The sequence below is a fragment of the Tiliqua scincoides genome, chromosome 1 (genome assembly GCF_035046505.1).
Source record: "Tiliqua scincoides isolate rTilSci1 chromosome 1, rTilSci1.hap2, whole genome shotgun sequence".
Taxonomy (NCBI): domain Eukaryota; kingdom Metazoa; phylum Chordata; class Lepidosauria; order Squamata; family Scincidae; genus Tiliqua; species Tiliqua scincoides.
This window is the reverse complement of record NC_089821.1, coordinates 65,366,847-65,386,183: the sequence shown is the minus strand read 5'-3', so window position 1 is coordinate 65,386,183 and position 19,337 is coordinate 65,366,847. Positions and strand designations below refer to the sequence as shown.

The 19,337-nt window shown below is 45.0% G+C and overlaps 2 protein-coding genes across 2 annotated transcripts; both read left to right on the top strand.

Moving 5' to 3' along the window:
• Window positions 1-248: 248 nt before the first annotated feature.
• On the top strand, window positions 249-1,190 carry LOC136644241 (olfactory receptor 9G4-like). Its single transcript, XM_066619904.1, has one exon. It carries the CDS (start codon window positions 249-251, stop codon window positions 1,188-1,190), a length of 942 nt encoding a protein of 313 aa, XP_066476001.1.
• A 4,349-nt stretch (window positions 1,191-5,539) lies between these two features.
• Window positions 5,540-14,410, top strand: LOC136644233 (olfactory receptor 9G4-like). The gene is made up of 2 exons (XM_066619892.1): window positions 5,540-5,556; window positions 13,459-14,410. Exons 1-2 carry the CDS (start codon window positions 5,540-5,542, stop codon window positions 14,408-14,410), a joined length of 969 nt encoding a protein of 322 aa, XP_066475989.1.
• Window positions 14,411-19,337: the final 4,927 nt, after the last annotated feature.

Below are 19,337 nucleotides of genomic sequence, written 5' to 3'. Positions count from 1 at the left end.
ACACACAAAAGTCCCTGAACTGTAGTAACTCAGATTCAGATTTATACTTGTAGGTAGTCCCCTTTAAATGTCATGATTGGCTAACTGATTCCCCGCCCCCCAGCCACAATTTTCTGAGGGACCTCATTGTTCCTGTAAAAAAAAAAAGACATTATTACAGTGTACCCACCCCTACAGTATATCACAGAGGTAAATGTCAAAACGCCCATATCTCTTCCCTCTATTAACAGATGTTACCTATGGAGACAATGGAAATGAACGACAACCGCACACTAGTAACCAGTTTTGTCTTGGTGGGTTTCACAGCTGATCCATCCCTCCGTATAGTCTTTTTTGTGCTGTTCTTGGTTTCATACACTCTTACACTGACTGGAAACATCGGCCTCATGGCACTGATCTACCTGGATTCCCGCTTGCACACACCCATGTACTTTTTTGTGGGAAGCCTTGCCTTCATGGATGTCTGGTACTCCTCAGTCTATACTCCACGGATCTTGTCTGACTGCATATCTAAGACCAAGGTCATGTCCATCGCTGGTTGTGCAGCTCAGATCTTCTTCTCCTGTTGCTTTGCCTATGGCGAGTGCTTCCTGCTGGCCGCCATGGCCTATGACCGGTATGTGGCTATCTGCAACCCACTACTCTATGCCACTGCCATGCCCAGGAAGCTCTGCATTCAGCTGGTTGTTGGATCTTACGTTGCTGGCTTTGCCAATGCGGTCATACACACAGGAAACATCTTCCGATTACGTTTCTGTGGGAATAACGTTATCGACCATTATTGGTGTGATGCGCCACCACTTGTGAAGATGGCTTGTGATGATACTCGGGTCTATGAAATCATTATGATCACTGCTGTGGGTTGCACTGTATTGTCAACTACTGTTCTTATTGTGGGCTTCTACATAGGAATTGTGGCAGCCATCATGCGCATCCGCTCTGCGACAGGGAGGGGCAAAGCATTCTCCACCTGTTCCGCCCACCTAGTCTCTGTCTCCCTCTTCTATGGTTCCCTCCTCTTGATGTATTCCCGGCCAAGTTCTATGCACACACCAGACTGGGATAAAGCAAATGCTTTGTTCTATACAGTTGTCAACCCTCTCGTCAACCCCATGATTTACAGCTTGCGCAACAAAGATGTTAAGACAGCTTTCAAGAAAGTCCTGGGGAGACTCATAACCCACAAATGAGTAGCAGTAATGTTCCAGTTGTCCATATAATGCAAAAAGAATTATGATGATGATATTAATATATTGTCTTTCAACAAGTGTAGCTCACAAATCAGTTTACATTGTAAAACAATCAGGTGGCTCCCTCTCCTCAAAGGGCCCACAATTTAAAAAAAAAATACAGAAGATATCCTCCATTCTGATATCCTCCTTTGTTATTCCAGCATGATAAGGGGGAGTCTTAGCAACCTAAACAGATGACTACAGATCGGTCATGCTCAAGTGTGTCTAAACATTTTCATCACAATTCTCCTCCCATTATCTTTTTTTAAAAATCTCCTTTATTGGCAAATAAAAATAAGAAAACAGAACAGTGTTTTCAGTGTCAATGACAAGGGGGCCAAAAGAAAATCAGACAAGGGGGTAAAGTCATATACAGTGTACATAAAATATAGATTACAATACCTATCAGTAAGCCATCTATAGAAAAGATATTAATAAATAATATCTGCATAGAGCTCTAAAAAAAGTTTCCATGTCCATGGGTAGTTGTCCCCTATAAGCCATGCATTCAAATGTTGATTAAGTTAAAAGGTCTTCAGTCCATTGAAGGGGGCACTTATCTTTCCAATGCTTCAGTATAAATTGTTTAGCTATGGTAAGGGCACAGGGACCATTTCTTCTATCCTGCAGACAGCTGTCACGAAATAGGTAGATAATTCAAAAGAACGTTCGTACCTACCAATGTCAATGTTTGATGTAATGGAGAAGTAATACAGAAAATAACCCCTTCCCAAAAAGACTGTATCACTATACAACACTACATTATGTGCCTAAAGGCGCAATCCTAACCAAACTTCTAGCACTGGCATAGCTGTGACAGTGGGGCATGTGCTGCATCCTGCAGTTGGGGGGCAGTCACAGAGGCCTCCTCAAGCTAAGGCAATGTTGGTTCCCATATCTCAGAGTTGAATTGCTCTTACCTCAGTGCTGGAAAATTGGTTAGGATTGTGCCCTAAATGCTGCTTCAGGTTCACCACAACACTAACAATTGGGTTCTTTGTTGACCTCCATCCTATGAAGGCACTGTGGTGTCAATAAACACTTCAAATAATTTTTGCTGAATTAATCTGAGTTTAAGATTCATAGATATTGCAATTATAGTATCTAAACTTCTTAGGGTGCAATCCTAACCACGAGTTAGGCTGGTGCAAGTCGCTTGCGCTAGCCTAGGAGGGTTGCAAACGTGCTGTAAAGCACGTATGTACTTCCTCGGGAGCAAGGTGCACTGGCCCATGGAGGCTGCATCCAGCCTCTGCAATGGCTTGTAGAGGGAGCCTTGCGTTGGCTGAGCTCGGCTGACACAAGGCTCTGGGGTGAGCAGGGAGGAAGCGTTGCGGTGCAGGGGGAGGGTGGGGGGAGGGCAACCCTAGGGTGGGCGGGGGGGAGTGGGAGTGAGAGGCGGGGCCGGGCCGGGATCTGGCTGTTATGCCAGATCCCAATGCCTGTTCCTAAGTAGCACAGAGCAGCTTCAAGCCACTCTGCTCTCCTTGGACTTGTGCCACCTCAGGAGGTGGTGCAAGTCTGAGGAGACCCATAGGGGCTTCAGTGGCTTACCTGGGGGTAAGGGGAAGAGTTTCTCCTTACCTCTGGCTGAGCCACTTGGCGCCCTATCTTGCGCTGGCTACAGTGCAAGGCTCCCGGCTTGCCTGTTCCAGCACAACATAGGATTATGCTGCCAATCCTATCTAGCTTTCCAGCACCGATGCAGCCGTAATGCAACCCTGCGGAAAAGGAACAAGCATTCCATTACCTTGGGTACACCTCCAAGACTGCCAGTTGCAGACCTACTATTAGGTCTGATGGGGCAAAAGCTTCCGGTACGAGCCACTAGGACCCCACGGAAGCCTGTCTGAGGCTCCCAATGGTTTTCCAGAAGCACAGTTTATAGCATTGGGAAAGCTCAGAGAGGCTACCCTGATGTGGTCCTGGGTTGTGCGAGGCTCCATGAGCCTCAGGTGAGATGGGGGCAGATTTTTGCATGGGGGGGCAGTGATAGCCCACGGGGGGCACCATCATGGACCTTTGCCCTTGGCACGGGGCTAGGGAGGTCCGTTGCTGATGACTGCTCCCTCACCAAAAGATGCAGTATGTTCCTTGTTGGCACAGCTCACTGGTACTAGATAGCTGGATAGGATTGGGCCCTAAGAGTCCTTTGCAAACAAATCCATTTGCCAGCCATAAGCAGAGACACAATATTTGGCTTTGGACAAATGAACACATAACACCTTGGCCTTTGTGTTCCATTGCAGTGATGGCATTTATCTAGTGCAGGGATCGCCAAACCTTTTGGCCAGAGGGCCGCATCTAATATCTGATGCGGTGCTGAGGGCTGTAAAAATAATTTAAATATAAAATTTATATAAATAAATTAGAGACGGAACTTAAATGAGTGAATAAATGAATGAATGGGCTCATTCATTCAACTGCTCTGTCCCTTGGAACACCCTCCAGATGCAACCAGATCACAGCTCCAGTCAGCTCCAGGCTTTTGGGGGACAAGAGGCGGGCCCGCAAGCCCGATAGAGCCTTGCCACAAGCTGCATCTGGCTCTTGGGCCGGGGTTTGGAGACCCCTGATCTAGTGCCTCCTATTGCACCAATGGGATCTATCTAGTGTGGTAGCTGTTTTCAGGAAAAGAGTCATAACAAGGGGTGATCATGACTTAAATGCGCTCAAGATTGAAATGTTCATGATGGTTTCCATGCAGAACAGCCCAGGGGATGGTGAATGTTTATTCTGGAATACAAGATATTTCAGAGAGAGAAGAAGAAGAAATTATTTCAGCAGCCTAATAGTGTAGTCCCACCTCAAATAATCAAGAGAAGGAATAATTTTAATTGCTCACTCAGGGAACTTTAGACAACCTCAGGGACCATTGTTGCCACCTGCACTCAGATAAAACCATTCCTTTAGGCCAGTCCTGACCTCGTTAGCAGGAAAAAGACTATTCATCTTAAAGGTAAGATCTATTGCTTTGGGTTAGGCTGTGAGGATGACTTTGTTGCTCTTCAGTCCAGTCAGCTTAAGCTTCCCTTGGTAGAAACTGGCCAACCCACATACCATGCCTGACTGCCATGGCTCTGAAGGACAAATTCACTTCCACCCATTTCTGTCTTCAGTCAAGGAGAAGTTATGAAAATGAGATATTCAGATTTCCTTTGTTTCACTTCTGTCTCCAGGCATGTATGTGCTCCCACTGAAGCAGGCAGATGATTCACATACATCTTGGCAATTCAACCTCATACTCAGGGCCCAATCCTGTCCAACATTCCAGAGCTGATGGAGCCATAGCAAGGGGGAGTGTGCTGCGTCCTGCAGGGCTTTTGCCTTTTAGATGTGGTTTTCTCTCTATCTGGTTATGTACTATGGACTAAAATATCATGCAGACCAAACTTCTCATACAGGCCACAATCAGGTCAAGTCACAAGGTTACACATATAGACCTTAAATCCACCTCACTGTGAAGAAGTCTGGCATAGTAAATCATTGTTTAAGTTTCTCTTACATTACTGTATTCATTGTATTGTTTTAACTCAATCACTGCTTAAGTACCGTATGCAAAATTGAACTGCCTTCCTGGGTTTGCCCATTCATGGTATTGTTTGAGTTCCCCCAGCTAGGAAGCCAGCCATTAGACCCCATTGCATTTTGCTGATAAGGGACATCATGATCTTTTCAATGTTTTCCCTGTAAGAAAGCTTCTACCCAGCTCAGGTCTGTCTGCAAACCCCTTTTTAAGAGAGGGCTGCCACATGTTCTCTCTCTCTGGCTCCCCCTCCAAGGATACAACACATCTGTGTTGTGTCAGAGGGTCCTCCACACAGGACTCTTCCCCCCCCAACTGCTCTACAGGACAGGTAACTATCTGGTGCCTGAAACTCTTTCCCTTCTCCCCCCCCTTTTTCTCCCCTTCTCTCCCCATCTTTAGTCAGCAACTGGGTTTGGCAGACCAGGGACCCCTAAAATCCTTCCCTACAACCTTTCCTTTTTCTAATTTCCTCGGATGCACCAAATACCTTTTACGTGCAACCACCATAAAAGCTAGGTACACTAGATTCAAGTACTAGGACCAAGGAACATATACTTATCATTTTTCCATGTGCATTATGTTTACCTTTGTGCTTTTGTAATAAAGCTATAATCTTTTATTAAAAGTTATATTTCTCCCAGTCTCCTTTTTAAGCTACATAAAAGGAATTTCTCTGCATTATGCCATCTTGTTATCCAGCCTGTGATCCTGAGGTTCCAAAAAGGGTAGTGTAATAACTCCCCCTAAACAAAACAGCCCTTTTGGTAACAGTGCAGCCATGTGGGCCTCCTCAAGGTAAGGGAAAACATGTCCCCTTACCTCCGGGCTGCATTGTGGCTGCATTGGTGCTAGAAATTGGATAGGACAATTTCCAGCACCACAACATCAGTGTTGCATCAGTGTTGCATCAGTGACAATGCACTTCGAATGTGACTCAGATTTAGAAGGAAGAAAGCACATAGGCAGAAATTTAAGAAAAAGAAAAATAAGAGCACTGAAGGAGTGATCAAGTATATTTCACTCTAGATGTCCAACCTGCTGCCTGTTTTTCTTTCTGAATCATATGCCTTCCTCCTAGTATGAAGAAAAACCAAGTGCTAGACATGTGATGTGCATTTAACCCCCAGCAACAAATCATCTTGTTGCTCTTCAATATCATTTTCTACACACAACGCACAATCAGCCTGCACAACTGGCCCTTTGCTGGGGGTTGGGCAGCATGGCCCCACTGGTGGAACTAGTGTTCTGCCAGCACTGGCTGCTGAAGAGCAGCTGTAAAGCATGTTCCGGCAGTGCAGGCTGATGCAACACTGATGAGAACACCAGACCCATCCCACACGCATCATAAGAGCGCTGGCCGCCCACCGAAGCAGATAAAACACAGCAGGATACAGTAGGGGATGCAGGATGGAGTAATGGGGGCAGTTAGGTGGCAAAACAGGCTGGGGATGAGGGAGGAACATGGAGGGAGGAACATGGTGAGGCTGTGGGAATGGGTGGATCTGGCTGCGATGGCCTGCACTAGATCCCATCCCCTCTGGCAGCAGCCTCCCTGCCTCCTTTCTCTCCTCAGATTTGCACCAGCTAAAAAACTGAGATAGGTCTGAGGAAACCCACTGTAGGTGGAAGGCTTATGGAGCAGAAAGAGGATTAAAATCCCCTTTACCTTCCAAAGCCTCTCACTCTGCTCCCACCCACTGGATACAGCACCTGCCTTTTTGGTGCTGCTGCACCAGACAAGGGGGGAAAGGATAGAAATACCTCTTAATGCATATCATATTCATTTCACAGACATGCACCAATGAAGAACTCACCTACAAAATCTGCACAGCCTGTAAGTGCTGCTACAGCTGTATTCATACTGCCAGTATATACACTGCACTGTGTTATGCTGCAACCACCGTAGATACTCGCCTACAGGGCAAGAAATTTCTGTCATTAAATCAAGCTAAGATAATCACCCTTATCATATAATCATCCTTATCATATGATAATCATCATATCAGATAATCATCCTTATCTGTAAAGTTCGTCAGGGGGCAGAGCTTTCAAGCAACTCCAGAGAAGTTGATTTTCAAGCAGCATTGCTTTTCAAGTAGTACCAGAAGAGGATTGGACAAGTTTCTGGAGGAAAAATCCATTACGGGGTACAAGCCATGATGTGCATGCACAACCTCCTGATTTTAGAAATGGGCTATCTCAGAATGCCAGATGCAAGGGAGGGCACCAGGATGAGGTCTCTTGTTATCTGGTGTGCTCCCTGGGGCATTTGGTGGGCCGCTGTGAGATACAGGAAGCTGGACTAGATGGGCCTATGGCCTGATCCAGTGGGGCTCTTATGTTCTTAATTAGAGGCTCTTAATCTCCAAGGCAACCCCTGGAAAGCTCCAGCCAAAGTTAACTTTTTCACTGCTCCAGAGACTTCCACTGAATTCCATTGACTTGAAGCCAGCCTCCTCTTAGTCTAGAGAACCTGCTGCAGCTTGTTCCGTTTTGCAAATACTTGCATTTTGCAGAGGTCTGTTTTTTTAAACACCAGGATGTCATCCTCTTTTCCATTTGAAACAAAGTCTCGGGCTGCAATTCAGTGCACCATTACTCAAGAATAACATCAATGGAAAGCAATTCGTCTGCTTCTAAATAAATAAGGTTGCAACTATGTGCAGCTGCTCTTGCTCACAGTAATTTGTTGTTGCTTCTCTCTCTGCTGTGAATTGAATTGCACACTCCCAGTTGTGTGTTATAAGTTGTTTGTTATATACTGTTTGTTGTTTGTTATATACTGAGCCTCTGGCTTAATACACCAGGCACCTTAAAGAAGGATTTGATTCATGGTTCTCCTGCAGTGGTTCCCAACCTTTTTCGCTTGCATACCCCTTGGCAGCCCATTTCCATAAATTGTACCCCTCATATTAGCTAAATGTTTGTAATTACAGGTCCAACCTTGTTATATACAGATTTTTTCTACACAGATTTGACTCTACACGAATGGTCCCGGCAAATGAGAAGGAATGTGCTGATCCCTGGAGAAAGGGAAAAATGCATCCCTTTAAAATCACAGTTTAAAGAACTGCTTTTCTTACTGTTGTAAAGAGACAGTCATGCAATTGATCATTCCATTCTTCAGCTGAGCCAGACAAAGACAGGGGGTCCTTTGCATTTTCAATTACTGACTGTCTCTCTACAACAGTAAGAAAAGCTGTTTTTAAACCACATGTGTAAAGGGATGCACTTTTTAATTTTTTAAAACTGCTTTTATTTAACACATTTTATAGTATCAGCAGGGAGTCCCAGAATCAAACCCCTGCAGATGTCGAGGCACAACCTTATTCGGAGCATTGGAGGAGTAAGAAACCTAGAAGTGGTTCTTTAAATTTATTTTTCCACTGTCTTTTTATTCACAGATTCTTTTTATCCACTAGAGCAGTGTTTCTCAAACTGTGGGTCAGGACCCACTAGGTGGGTCACGAGCCAATTTCAGATGGGTCCCCATTCATTTCAATATTTTAATCTATTAGACTTGATGCTACCATGGTATGTGACTGCATTTGGAGAAATGTTACAGACCTGTACTTTTAACAAGCTACTATATATAGTCTTTTAACAATGATAGTAAATGGAACTTACTCCTGGGTAAGTGTGGCTAAGATTGCAGCCTAGGATTATTAGAAATGTTTCTGCTTGATGATGTCACTTCCAGTCATGACATCACTTCTGATGTGTCCTGACAGATTCTCATTCTAAAAAGTGGGTCCCAGTGCTAATTGTGAGAGAACCACTGCACTAGAGGTTCTGGAACATCAGTGAATAACGAGGGGCAACATGTAATATTAATTTCTCATCTTCTCTGTATGAAAACCCATACTTCATGTATTCATCACAGTATTCTCTCATTTTATTGTTTGAAGAAGGGAAGACGATGCCTTTTCACTGTATTGCACCAGAAGTGCCCTGAGAGATTCTAGATGACTGATATTATGTTATTATTATGATATTATGTTAACACTTCCATATTGTGTTTCAGCATTTTTGCTGTGCTGGTTTTCAATCACTGATTCATACATGAATTGATCACCAAAAATTAGCTATTGGTGGGGTTTTCAAGTCAACCAGCTACCTCCCTTCTTGCCTTGCTGTCCCTGCAAGGCATTCTGGAGCACTACTTGCCTTTTTCTGCCATTATTTAATTCTTTTTCAAGCACTCCTAAAAGTCCTGTCAAGTGCCTCTCCAGGTACATGTACCCCAGGTTGGGAACCACTGTTCTACTCCATGTTGGCAATCTTCAGTCTCAAAAGACTATGGTATCGCGCTCTGAAAGGTGGTTCTAGAACAGCGTCTAGTGTGGCTGAAAAGGCCAATTCGGGAATGACAATCCCTTCCACACTGGGAGCAAGTGCAGTCTGTCCCTGGTCTGTCTCCCTGGCTATGGGCCTTCCTTCTTTGCCTCTTTGCCTCAGACCATTGGCCAAGTGTCTCTTCAAACTGGGAAAGGCCATGCTGCACAGCCTGCCTCACGGCATGACCGAGCCACATTCTCATGACATGGCTGAGCCAACGCAGGCGTCTCTGTTTCAGCATGCATACATGCTAGGGATTCCAGCACATTCCAGGACTGTGTTGTTTGGAACTTTGTCCTGCCAGGTGATGCCGAGAATGTGTCGGAGGCAGCGCATGTGGAAAGTGTTCAGTTTCCTCTCCTGTTGTGAGCAAAGAGTCCATGACTTGCTGCAGTACAGAAGTGTACTCAGGACGCAAGCTCTGTAGACCTGGATCTTGGTATGTTCCATCAGCTTCTTGTTGGACCAGACTCTCTTTGTGAGTCTGGAAAACGTGGTAGCTGCTTTACCAATGCGTTTGTTTAGCTCGGTATCGAGAGAAAGAGTGTTGGAGATCGTTGAGCCAAGTTAAACAAAGTCATGGACAACCTCCAGTTCATGTGCAGGGAGGTGAGTCCACATCCTGAACCATGACCTGTGTTTTCTTAAGGCTGATCGTCAGTCCAAAATCTTGGCAGGCCTTGCTAAAATGATCCATGAGCTGCTGGAGATCTTTGGCAGAATGGGTAGTGACAGCTGCATCGTCGGCAAAGAGGAAGTCACACAGACATTTCAGCTGGACTTTGGACTTTGCTCTCAGTCTGGAGAGGTTGAAGAGCTTTCCGTCTGATCTGGTCCGGAGATAGATGCCTTCTGTTGCAGTTCCAAAGGCATGCTTCAGCAGAACAGCGAAGAAAATCCCAAACAAGGTTGGTGCAAGAACACAGCCCTGCTTCACGCTGCTTCGGATGTCAAAGGGGTCTGATGTTGAGCCATCAAAGACAACGGTGCCCTTCATGTCCTTGTGGAAGGATCTGATGATGCTGAGGAGCCTGGGTAGACATCCAATCTTGGGGAGAATCTTGAAGAGGCCATCCCTGCTGACCAGGTCGAAGGCCTTCGTGAGATCTATGAAGGCTATAAAGAGTGGCTGTCTTTGTTCCCTGCATTTCTCCTGCAGTTGTCTAAGGGAGAATACCATATCAGTGGTGGACCTGTTGGCTCGGAATCCGCACTGTGATTCTGGATAAATGCTCTCTGCAAGTACCTGGAGCCTCTTTAGTGCAACTCGGGCAAACAACTTTCCTACAATGCTAAGGAGAGAGATGCCACGGTAGTTGTTGCAGTCACCCCTGTCGCCTTTGTTCTTGTACAGCGTGATGATGTTTGCATCCCTCATGTCTTGGGGTACTCCACCTTCTCTCCAGCAGAGACAGAGGATTTCATGCAGCTCAGTGACGATGATCTCTTTGCAGCACTTTAGGACTTCAGCAAGGATGCTGTCTTTTCCAGGTGCCTTGCCAAAGGCAAGGGAGTCCAGGGCCATGTGAAGTTCTTCTAGGGTTGGTTCACTGTCAAGCTCCTCCAGCACAGGCAGGCACTCAATGTTGTTCAGTGCTTCTTCGGTGACTACATTTTCTCTGGAATATAGCTCAGAGTAGTGCTGCACCCAGCGTTCCATCTGCTGTGCCCGATCCTGGATGACCTCGCCTGTGGCAGACTTCAGAGGGGCAATTTTCTTCTGTGTTGGACCTAGGGCCTGCTTGATACCGTCATACATCCCCTTAATGTTGCCAATGTCAGCTGCTATCTGTATCTGGGAGCAGAGCTGGAGCCAGTAGTCGTTAGCACATCTCCTGGCAATCTGCTGGACTTTGCTGCGAGCAGCTCGGAGGACCTGCAAGTTGCGCTCACTGGGACAGGCCTTGTATGCTGCTTGAGCTCTCCTCTTTTCCTCAATGACTGGTGTCAACTCCTCAGAGTGGGCTTCAAACCAGTCTGCCATCTTGTTGGTCTTCTTGCCAAATATGGACAAGGCTACCAGCTACCTCCCTTCTTGCCTTGCTGGCCCTGCAAGGCATTCTGGAGCACTACTTGCCTTTTTCTGCCATTATTTAATTCTTTTTCAAGCACTCCTAAAGGTCCTGTCGAGTGCCTCTCCAGGTACGTGTACCCCAGGTTGGGAACCACTGTTCTGCTGGTATGTTGTTTAGAGTGCACTTACTCAGATAGTGTTTACAAAAAGGCGGTGAAGACCAGAATTTAAAAAGTTTTTAATACGTAAGAGACTGTACAGTTCTTAGGTAACAATTACTGGTAGGTTATTTTTCAGGATCTGGCCTCAGGTAAAAATCAGACAAAACTATAGTCAGCCCCCCCCCCCAAGTTGAACCCCCAACTTATCCGAGGGTCATAGAAATTTCCATGATTTGGGTCAAAAACCTGCCCTTGACATTTCTGTGAGATCGACTTATAGGCAGTGCAGTGCTTATAGCCAGTCTCGCCAACCCAAATTCTATCCCTGGCATTTGTTTCCTGAGAAATGCTGGTGGTGTTATGCAGCTGGTTAGTAATTGAAAAGATCTACCCGGGTTCTGAACAGCATTACTTCAGAGACGTTTGGCCTGAGCTGAGTATGAAATTGGCAGATGGACAAAGCATCCAGATGCCATACAAGAATCCAATACATATTGCATTTTGTATGAAAACTCAATGACTGCTGCCATTTTATCTTAATTCAGAAATAGTTTAATTAAGGCTAGAACATTATATCACATTAACCAATTTAAAATCAGCTGTTTGATAAGAAAGTCTACCACAAACCAATCAAAGAGCAATATTTTAAAGTCATTTCTGCCCAATGTTGCATATACACAACAGGTACCAAATGCGTACACCTGTGGACCATGCAAAAATGGATTAAATTAGACTCGCTTGCTGTTGGAAAAAAACAAGAATTATTTGCTATTAGCATGGTTTCATTCATTCGCAAATGTAGACAGTGCATGTTTAATTGTCTGAAAGTCATACTAACAGCACAATCCTATTAGGGGATTATGCAATGTCTCAGTGTAAATCCTGGGCTGACTGTGTAAAAGCCACTCTGACAGTGGTCAGCATGTGTTCACCAGCATGGGAACAATTAGGCCCCGTCCTGGCAGTGGGGGCTGCTGAATCACCACTGGAGCAGGTAAGTCAGCAGCTGGGGGAGTTCAGGGGCAGATTGGGTGCAGAAGAGCAAGTAACTTGGTGGTGGCAGTGTACATTGGGATCCTATTCATCGCTCTAAGCCCAGTTCAAAACCCAGCAGTCTCCTTATGCCAGCAAAGAGCTGGTGTAGTTCTTCAGAGACCTATTGGGAACCAGGCAGCCAACAGAAAGATTGTTTTCTTACCACTCCTGGGCTGTTTGATCTCACCCCAGGTATGTAGCATGCAATGTGGGCTCCATTGGTGGTGCTGCTTGGCCCAGGCTGGCAGAGGATAAGATTGGACTCTGGTTCAGTTGAAAGCTTCAGTGCAAAGGCACACCAAATGTTCTTAAAGTATTCAAAAAGACATCTGTATGCTTCCGTTCATTAACATGGACAGTGAACACTTCAATTTCCTAGTGTCAGCAGATGGTGTCTATGACTGTAATGTAGAAGTACATGCAAAAAACCTTGATCCGTAGTAACTCAGTAGTCATTCCCCTATAAATGTGGTCATGGGCTAACTAGTTTTGACACCCTGCCACAATTCTGTAATTACCTATACCTGATGGACCTCATTATCCTAGTTAAAAAGAACAAAAGAAAATACCTTCCCCAACATTACAATTTGCCTGTGCACACTGTTTTTGACATCCTTCAGTCTCGGAAGACTATGGTATTGTGCTCTGAATGGTGGTTCTGGAACAGAGTGTCCTCTCCAGTGTGCAAAGCCTGGGTAAAGTAGGTATAGAGGATAGGCTGTTACCTATGCAGCAAATTCCCCCTCTCCACGTCGCTGGAATGGTCCAATGGAAAGGCAGAGGCCAATACGGTTGGTTCCAGTGGCATCGCAGGAGTTGCCAAAATGTGACTGTGTTCAGCCATGAACTGCCTCAGGGACTCCGGCTCCGGATTTTGCCCCGAGGTTGACTCCTGAAGCCTTTTCCATAACTGGATGTAGCCACAAGGCAGTGGAGGTTTGGGATCAGAGTTTTCCTTCTCTCAGATGAGCTGCCTTCCCAGGCTAAAGAGTCCAATCAACCCGGTGGCTGTTTAGTTGCCTCTTACAACAAGTACAGTCAAACTGAGGGGCTATTCTTAACCCCCAGCCCCACTGGGTGTACAGTGTGCACACTGTATACCATAGAAATGAATGTAAAAATGTGCCTCTCTCTTCCCTCTGTTAACAGATGTTGCCTATGGAGACAATTAAAATGGACGACAACCGCACCCAGTTTTGTCTTGGTGGGTTTCACAGCTGATCCATCCCTCCGTATAGTCTTCTTTGTGCTGTTTCTGGTTTCTTACACTCTTACACTGACTGGAAACATCGGCCTCATGGCACTGATCTACCTGGATTCCCGCTTGCACACACCCATGTACTTTTTTGTGGGAAATCTTTCCTTCCTGGATGTCTGGTACTCCTCAGTCTACACTCCACGGATCTTGTCTGACTGCATATCTAAGACCAAGGTCATGTCCATCGCTGGTTGTGCAGCTCAGATCTTCTTCTCCTGTTGCTTTGCCTATGGCAAGTGCTTCCTGCTGGCCGCCATGGCCTATGACCGGTATGTGGCTATCTGCAACCCACTACTCTATGCCACTGCCATGCCCAGGAAGCTCTGCATCCAGCTGGTTGTTGGATCTTATGTTGCTGGCTTAGCCAATGCCATCGCACACACAGGCAACACTTTGCGATTACGTTTCTGTGGGAATAATGTTATCAACCATTATTGGTGTGATGTGCCACCACTTGTGAAGATGGCTTGTGATGATACTCGGGTCTATGAATTCATTCTGACTGCTGTTATGGGTTGCACTCTTCTGTCATCCACTATTCTCATCCTGGGCTCCTACACAGGCATAATGGCAGCCATCATACGCATTCGCTCAACTGCTGGGAGGCACAAGGCTTTCTCCACGTGCTCTGCCCACCTAGTCTCTGTCTCCCTCTTCTTTGGTTCCATCCTCGTGATGTATTCCAGACCCAGCTCCACGCACATGCCAACCGTGGACAAGCTGAATGCTTTGTTCTACACAGTGTTCAATCCCTTGATGAATCCACTGATTTACAGTTTGCGCAACAAAGATGTGAAGGCAGCCTTCAAGAAAGTTCTGAAGAGACTTATCACATCCAAATGAATGGCAGCAATGTTGCATCTGCGCATATAACACAAAATGAAGCACTGCCCTCTAGTGTCTTCCTTTATTATTCCAACATAACCAACAGTGCAGTGTAATAAGACTCCAAAGTGACATCACCTCCTTATTACAGATCAATCACAATCTTGTGTGCCTAAACATTCCCATTACACTTCTATTTCCAAAAGCTATTTCATCCTTTTATTACTTTCCTACAGGATTTGCAGAGGTGGGGTGTACAACAAGAGAACCTGCAAGTTGGAAGGAAGCACATAATTTCATACAAATCATGCTGCAATGTAACTGGACACATGAGAGGAATTTTAAAGTAGTCTAGAGTGTTGGGAAAAATGAGACTTGTTGGTTATGTCTCCTCCTCACTTTCTCAGACAGCAGGGAAATTCAGAATTGCCAGTGCCATTTTTCCATCAAAATGCTTCAGGACTGACACCAAACACAATCATACCCACTTTCCCCTTTGTGCACCATTGCACAGGTGGAGCTTACCCAACACGGCTCATACCCAACCAACAAATACACTTGTTTGCAGGAAAGGACTCCTAACAAGACATGATCACAATCTAGGTGCCCTCCAGATGGAAGTGCCAAGGTTCAAGTGCTATTATGTGCAGCGGAATATTCATACATACCAAATCACCAAATGGAAGAAGGCATTTTCATTGCTCACATGCAGAAGGAGCTTTAGAGAGACTTGGAAGCACACTGTAGAAAGCTTAGCTGACAAAAATACATTCCTGTATAAAAGAGCCTTTTGGCCACTGGACGCAGACAGGGTAGGCCTCCAGCTCTGGTCAAGACATGTTTGTGCAAAGGGTAAGCTGTTGGAAAAGGTGCGAGTGGGAGACCAGTTTGAAACTGGAAGTGACAGTTGGCCAGCAAAGTCAAAGGGCAATACTGGTTTGGATGGTTTGTGAGGCAAAACATGTTTAATGTTACATTTGCCAATACATGGTGGTGAAGAAAATATTAGAAATATATGCCATACTCTGCCAATGAGCAAAGACTTCTTCTCCTCACAAACGCTTGAAAAGAGTCTCAGGGAGACATCGCTTCTAAAAGCAGAGTGAAGTTCTGCTTATTCTACAGGCCTGTCCTAAAGGAGATACAGAGAAAACCAACAATGCTTCCCAGTTACTCTGGTCTCATGAGCAGAGACTTTTCTCCTCGCATGTGCTTGAAATAAAGTTCTCTCAGAAGACGTTTCTTCTAAAAACAGAGTGAAGCTTTGCTTATTCCACAGGCTCATCCTAATGAGGACTGAGAGAAAATGGAAAAGAGCAAACTGATAGTGTATAGTTATTTCAGGATGCAGGCAAAAAGAGACACACAGAATCAGTCTGGGTGGTAGCACCAAGTTCAAATAGAAATAAGGAATAAGCTCTTGCCTTTGTGGTAATGGTGATCCTGAGTTGGAGAAAGAAATTGGTTTGGCATTGAAGGGAGAGCATATAATAATGAAGAATTTCAACTACCCTCTCATACAATCCCACCTGAAATTGTCTCGCAACCCCAAACGCAGAGTGAAGCTTTGTTTATGCTTTGTTTATGCTAGGACTCAACTCGTGGGTCCTGATTCACCGTCGAAGAAACACTGTCCAAAACAATGTTATAGAGACAGAAAACATGGAAAATAGTGTAGGAGAATCAAAACAGTCAGGGGGCTGGAATGCTTTCCTTGTGAGGAAAGACTACTGTGCTGGAGGTGTTTTGGTTTAGAAAAGGAAGCAGGTGTCATGATTGAGGCTTATAAAATAATGTATGATTTGGATAGAGTGAAGGAAGAGAAGTTCCTCTCTGTCCTGTACAGTGATAGAATTAGAACCCATTTGATGAAATTGATGATGGAAGACAAAGAATAGACAAATGGAAGTATCTCCTTACTCACCATGTAATAGCTACACCACAGTGGCACAAGGACATGTGGGATCCAACCCCCGGACTCTCCTCACACACCAGTTAATGAGCTGGTGCAGGTCTGAGGAGACCCATTGGAGACCAGGCAGCCAGTGGGCAGGTAAGTAAAAACATTTTCTACTTCTCCCTTGCTGGCCCATAGGATGCAGAGCACAGTACATCAGCATGCTGCATGCTCTGGGACACTCAAGGACAGGATGTGATGATGGCACTACCTTAGCTGGCTTTAAAAGCCATGTCCTTATATTAATACCACTATGCAAGGCACTGAAATAGTTCAGCCAGTTTTTGTTAGATAATTAACCAACGTTCAAAAATTTGCAAGTAGATTGAACACAATTCTTGTTTTAAGAGGAAGATGGACTGTGCTGGACCAGATCCATTTAACAAAAAGGAAGCTTATTATGAGCAGAAACAAGACTGCAGCAAATACTTCTGGTGCCATAATAAATTCCCTAGTCAGTGGGAAACAGGGATCAAAAGATGTTTTTATACCTTTACAGTGGTATCAGTGTTGTATAACCTCCTTAGCACCGTTGTGAGACCAATCACCTCCTTAATTTCTAACTGGACTTGTTTGAATTTGCAGAGTCCTGTTTAGCTAATCTTATTCTGTTGCTAATTTTAGTCTGGTGCAGGCAGTGGCGTAGCTAAGGGGGTGCAGGAGGTAGCAGCTGCACAGGGCATCAAGCTTTAGGGGGCAACAAGCTGAACTTGACACTAGTGACCAATATTGTGAAAATCTTGGTATGTTTGAATAATACCATCATGTTATATATCATTGGAAAGGTAATTTAATGCAGAAAGCAATGAAACAAACCGCCTTGGAATAGCTTTATTCTATCACAAGTTATGGCCAATTAACTAGAAAATGAAAATGCAATGGCCTTATGGTACAAAAAGTGGATTTCTTTGAGTCAAAACTGACCTGTGAGAGTGATTATTCTGAGAATCAATGACATATTGTTATGTTATTGACATGTTGCAATGACATGTTATTATGATACAGCATGGAACCAATAAGAGTCAACTCTCTTTTCCATGTATCATAATACAACTACCCCTGCTAACTGGGTAAAAAGGCACTTTTTCAAGTGGTGCTCCTCTTATATTTAACAGCAGGAGAATAACCATCCCTCTTCACCCCAGCACATTGTCTTGAACCTATCAGGGGCACACTTTTTATTTATTTACTTAATTAAATTTGATTTTGTTTTGAGGAGGCTGCAAATCTTCTTTGACCACATGTAGCAGATAGATGCCTTAGCGATGCCACTGACTGGGGGGAGGTGGCAGAGCAATTGGGTGGTGAGCTGGTGAGGGGAAGGAGGTGGGTTCCCCCCGATTTTCACTTTTTAAGAAGCCTGGGCGTGACATCACTTTCGATTGTGACATCACTTCTGGGGCTTCTTTTTGAGCTTGGCACCGGGCTGCACGATCATTAGCTACGCCACTGGGTGCGGGTGCCACGTGCAAGTTATTTGGATCCCCCTTTTTCTGTTTCCTTGTCCTCAGAAATGGTGGATGTTTTCTTCTTCAATATGAAATACTCAAAGGAGAAAGGAAAAAATTACTGTAGCAGCTTAGTATTAATATTCTTACTCTTATTTGGAGTATTAATATTCCAAATCATCAAGAGGAAGAAGTAATTTTAATTAATCACATAGTGAACTTCAGAGATACTTGGGAAACCACTGTGATCAACATAGCATTAAAAAAAAATCCCCACACATTATAAAACACTCTTTTGGTCTACCCCAGTGTTTCTCAAACTGTGGGTCGGAACCCACTAGGTGGGTCGTGAGCCAATTTCAGGTGGGTCCCCATTCATTTCTATGTGTTTTATTCTTAATATATTAGACATGATGCTATCATGTTATGTGACTGCATTTAGGGAAATGTTACAGATCTGTACTTTTAACAAGCTATTATGTAATTCTTTCAACTATGATAGTCAATGGAACCTACTCCTGTGTAAGTGTGAGCAGGATTGTGAAAAATGTTTCTGCTTGATGATGTCACTTCCGGTCATGATCTCACTTCTGGTGGGTCCTGACAGATTCTCATTCTAAAAAGTGGGTCCCAGTGCTAAATGTGTGAGAACCACTGGTCTACCCTAATGGAGATAGCGAAACCATCAACTGTGCTTCTTTAAAGGTAAGACTAATCATTCTGGGCTTAGATGGGAGTGGTGATCTTTGGGTTCTACAGTCTCAAGTTTCCCTTAGTAGGGAAAAGATCTCAGTGGTAGATCGTTCCCTCAATCTCTTTTAAAAAAGTGTCCTGTGAATCACAGTGGACTTGGACTGTACATCTGCGATGGAGAGAAACAACGGAATGCCTATCAGCAAAACTAAACGGCAGAACTGTGGAAAGGAGGACAGAGAAGGAAAGCTTTGAGAAGAATCTCAGATTGCAAACACAGTTGCATCCACAGATTCTCTGTGACACTCCAGGAGATCCTGGGCCATGTCGCTGGGGACATGCAATGCAGCCATTCATGGTACCAGCATAGTTTGAGCAACCTTGCATAGTTCTCTGCTCGATGGCACTCTTCTCTTTTCCATAGATCTGATTTGCCCCTTTTCCCTGATAATTATTTTGATACACAACTCCCTCTCATTCTGACAGACTGAGAGCTCAATCCTACGATTGTGCTGGGCCGGCACAAGTCCCTTGCGCCAGCTCAGAAGGGTCACACACGTACCGTAAAGCACTATACCCCTACTCCAGAGTCAGCTGTGCCAGCACATGGATGTGCGCCAGCCTGCAGAGGCCAGATCTAGCCTCCATGGCAATGGAATGGGGTACGTCTGCACTGACCAAGCTTGGCAAGCACAGGTGTCTCGGGGGGTGTGGGGAGGAGGGAGATGTTTCAGGGTGGGGGACGGCAGGTGGCAGATGGGCCCATGGATGGATGATGGGAAATCGGTGCTGGGTCAGGATCCGGCACTTATGCAGGATACTATACCTGTTCCCAGGAAGCCTGGAG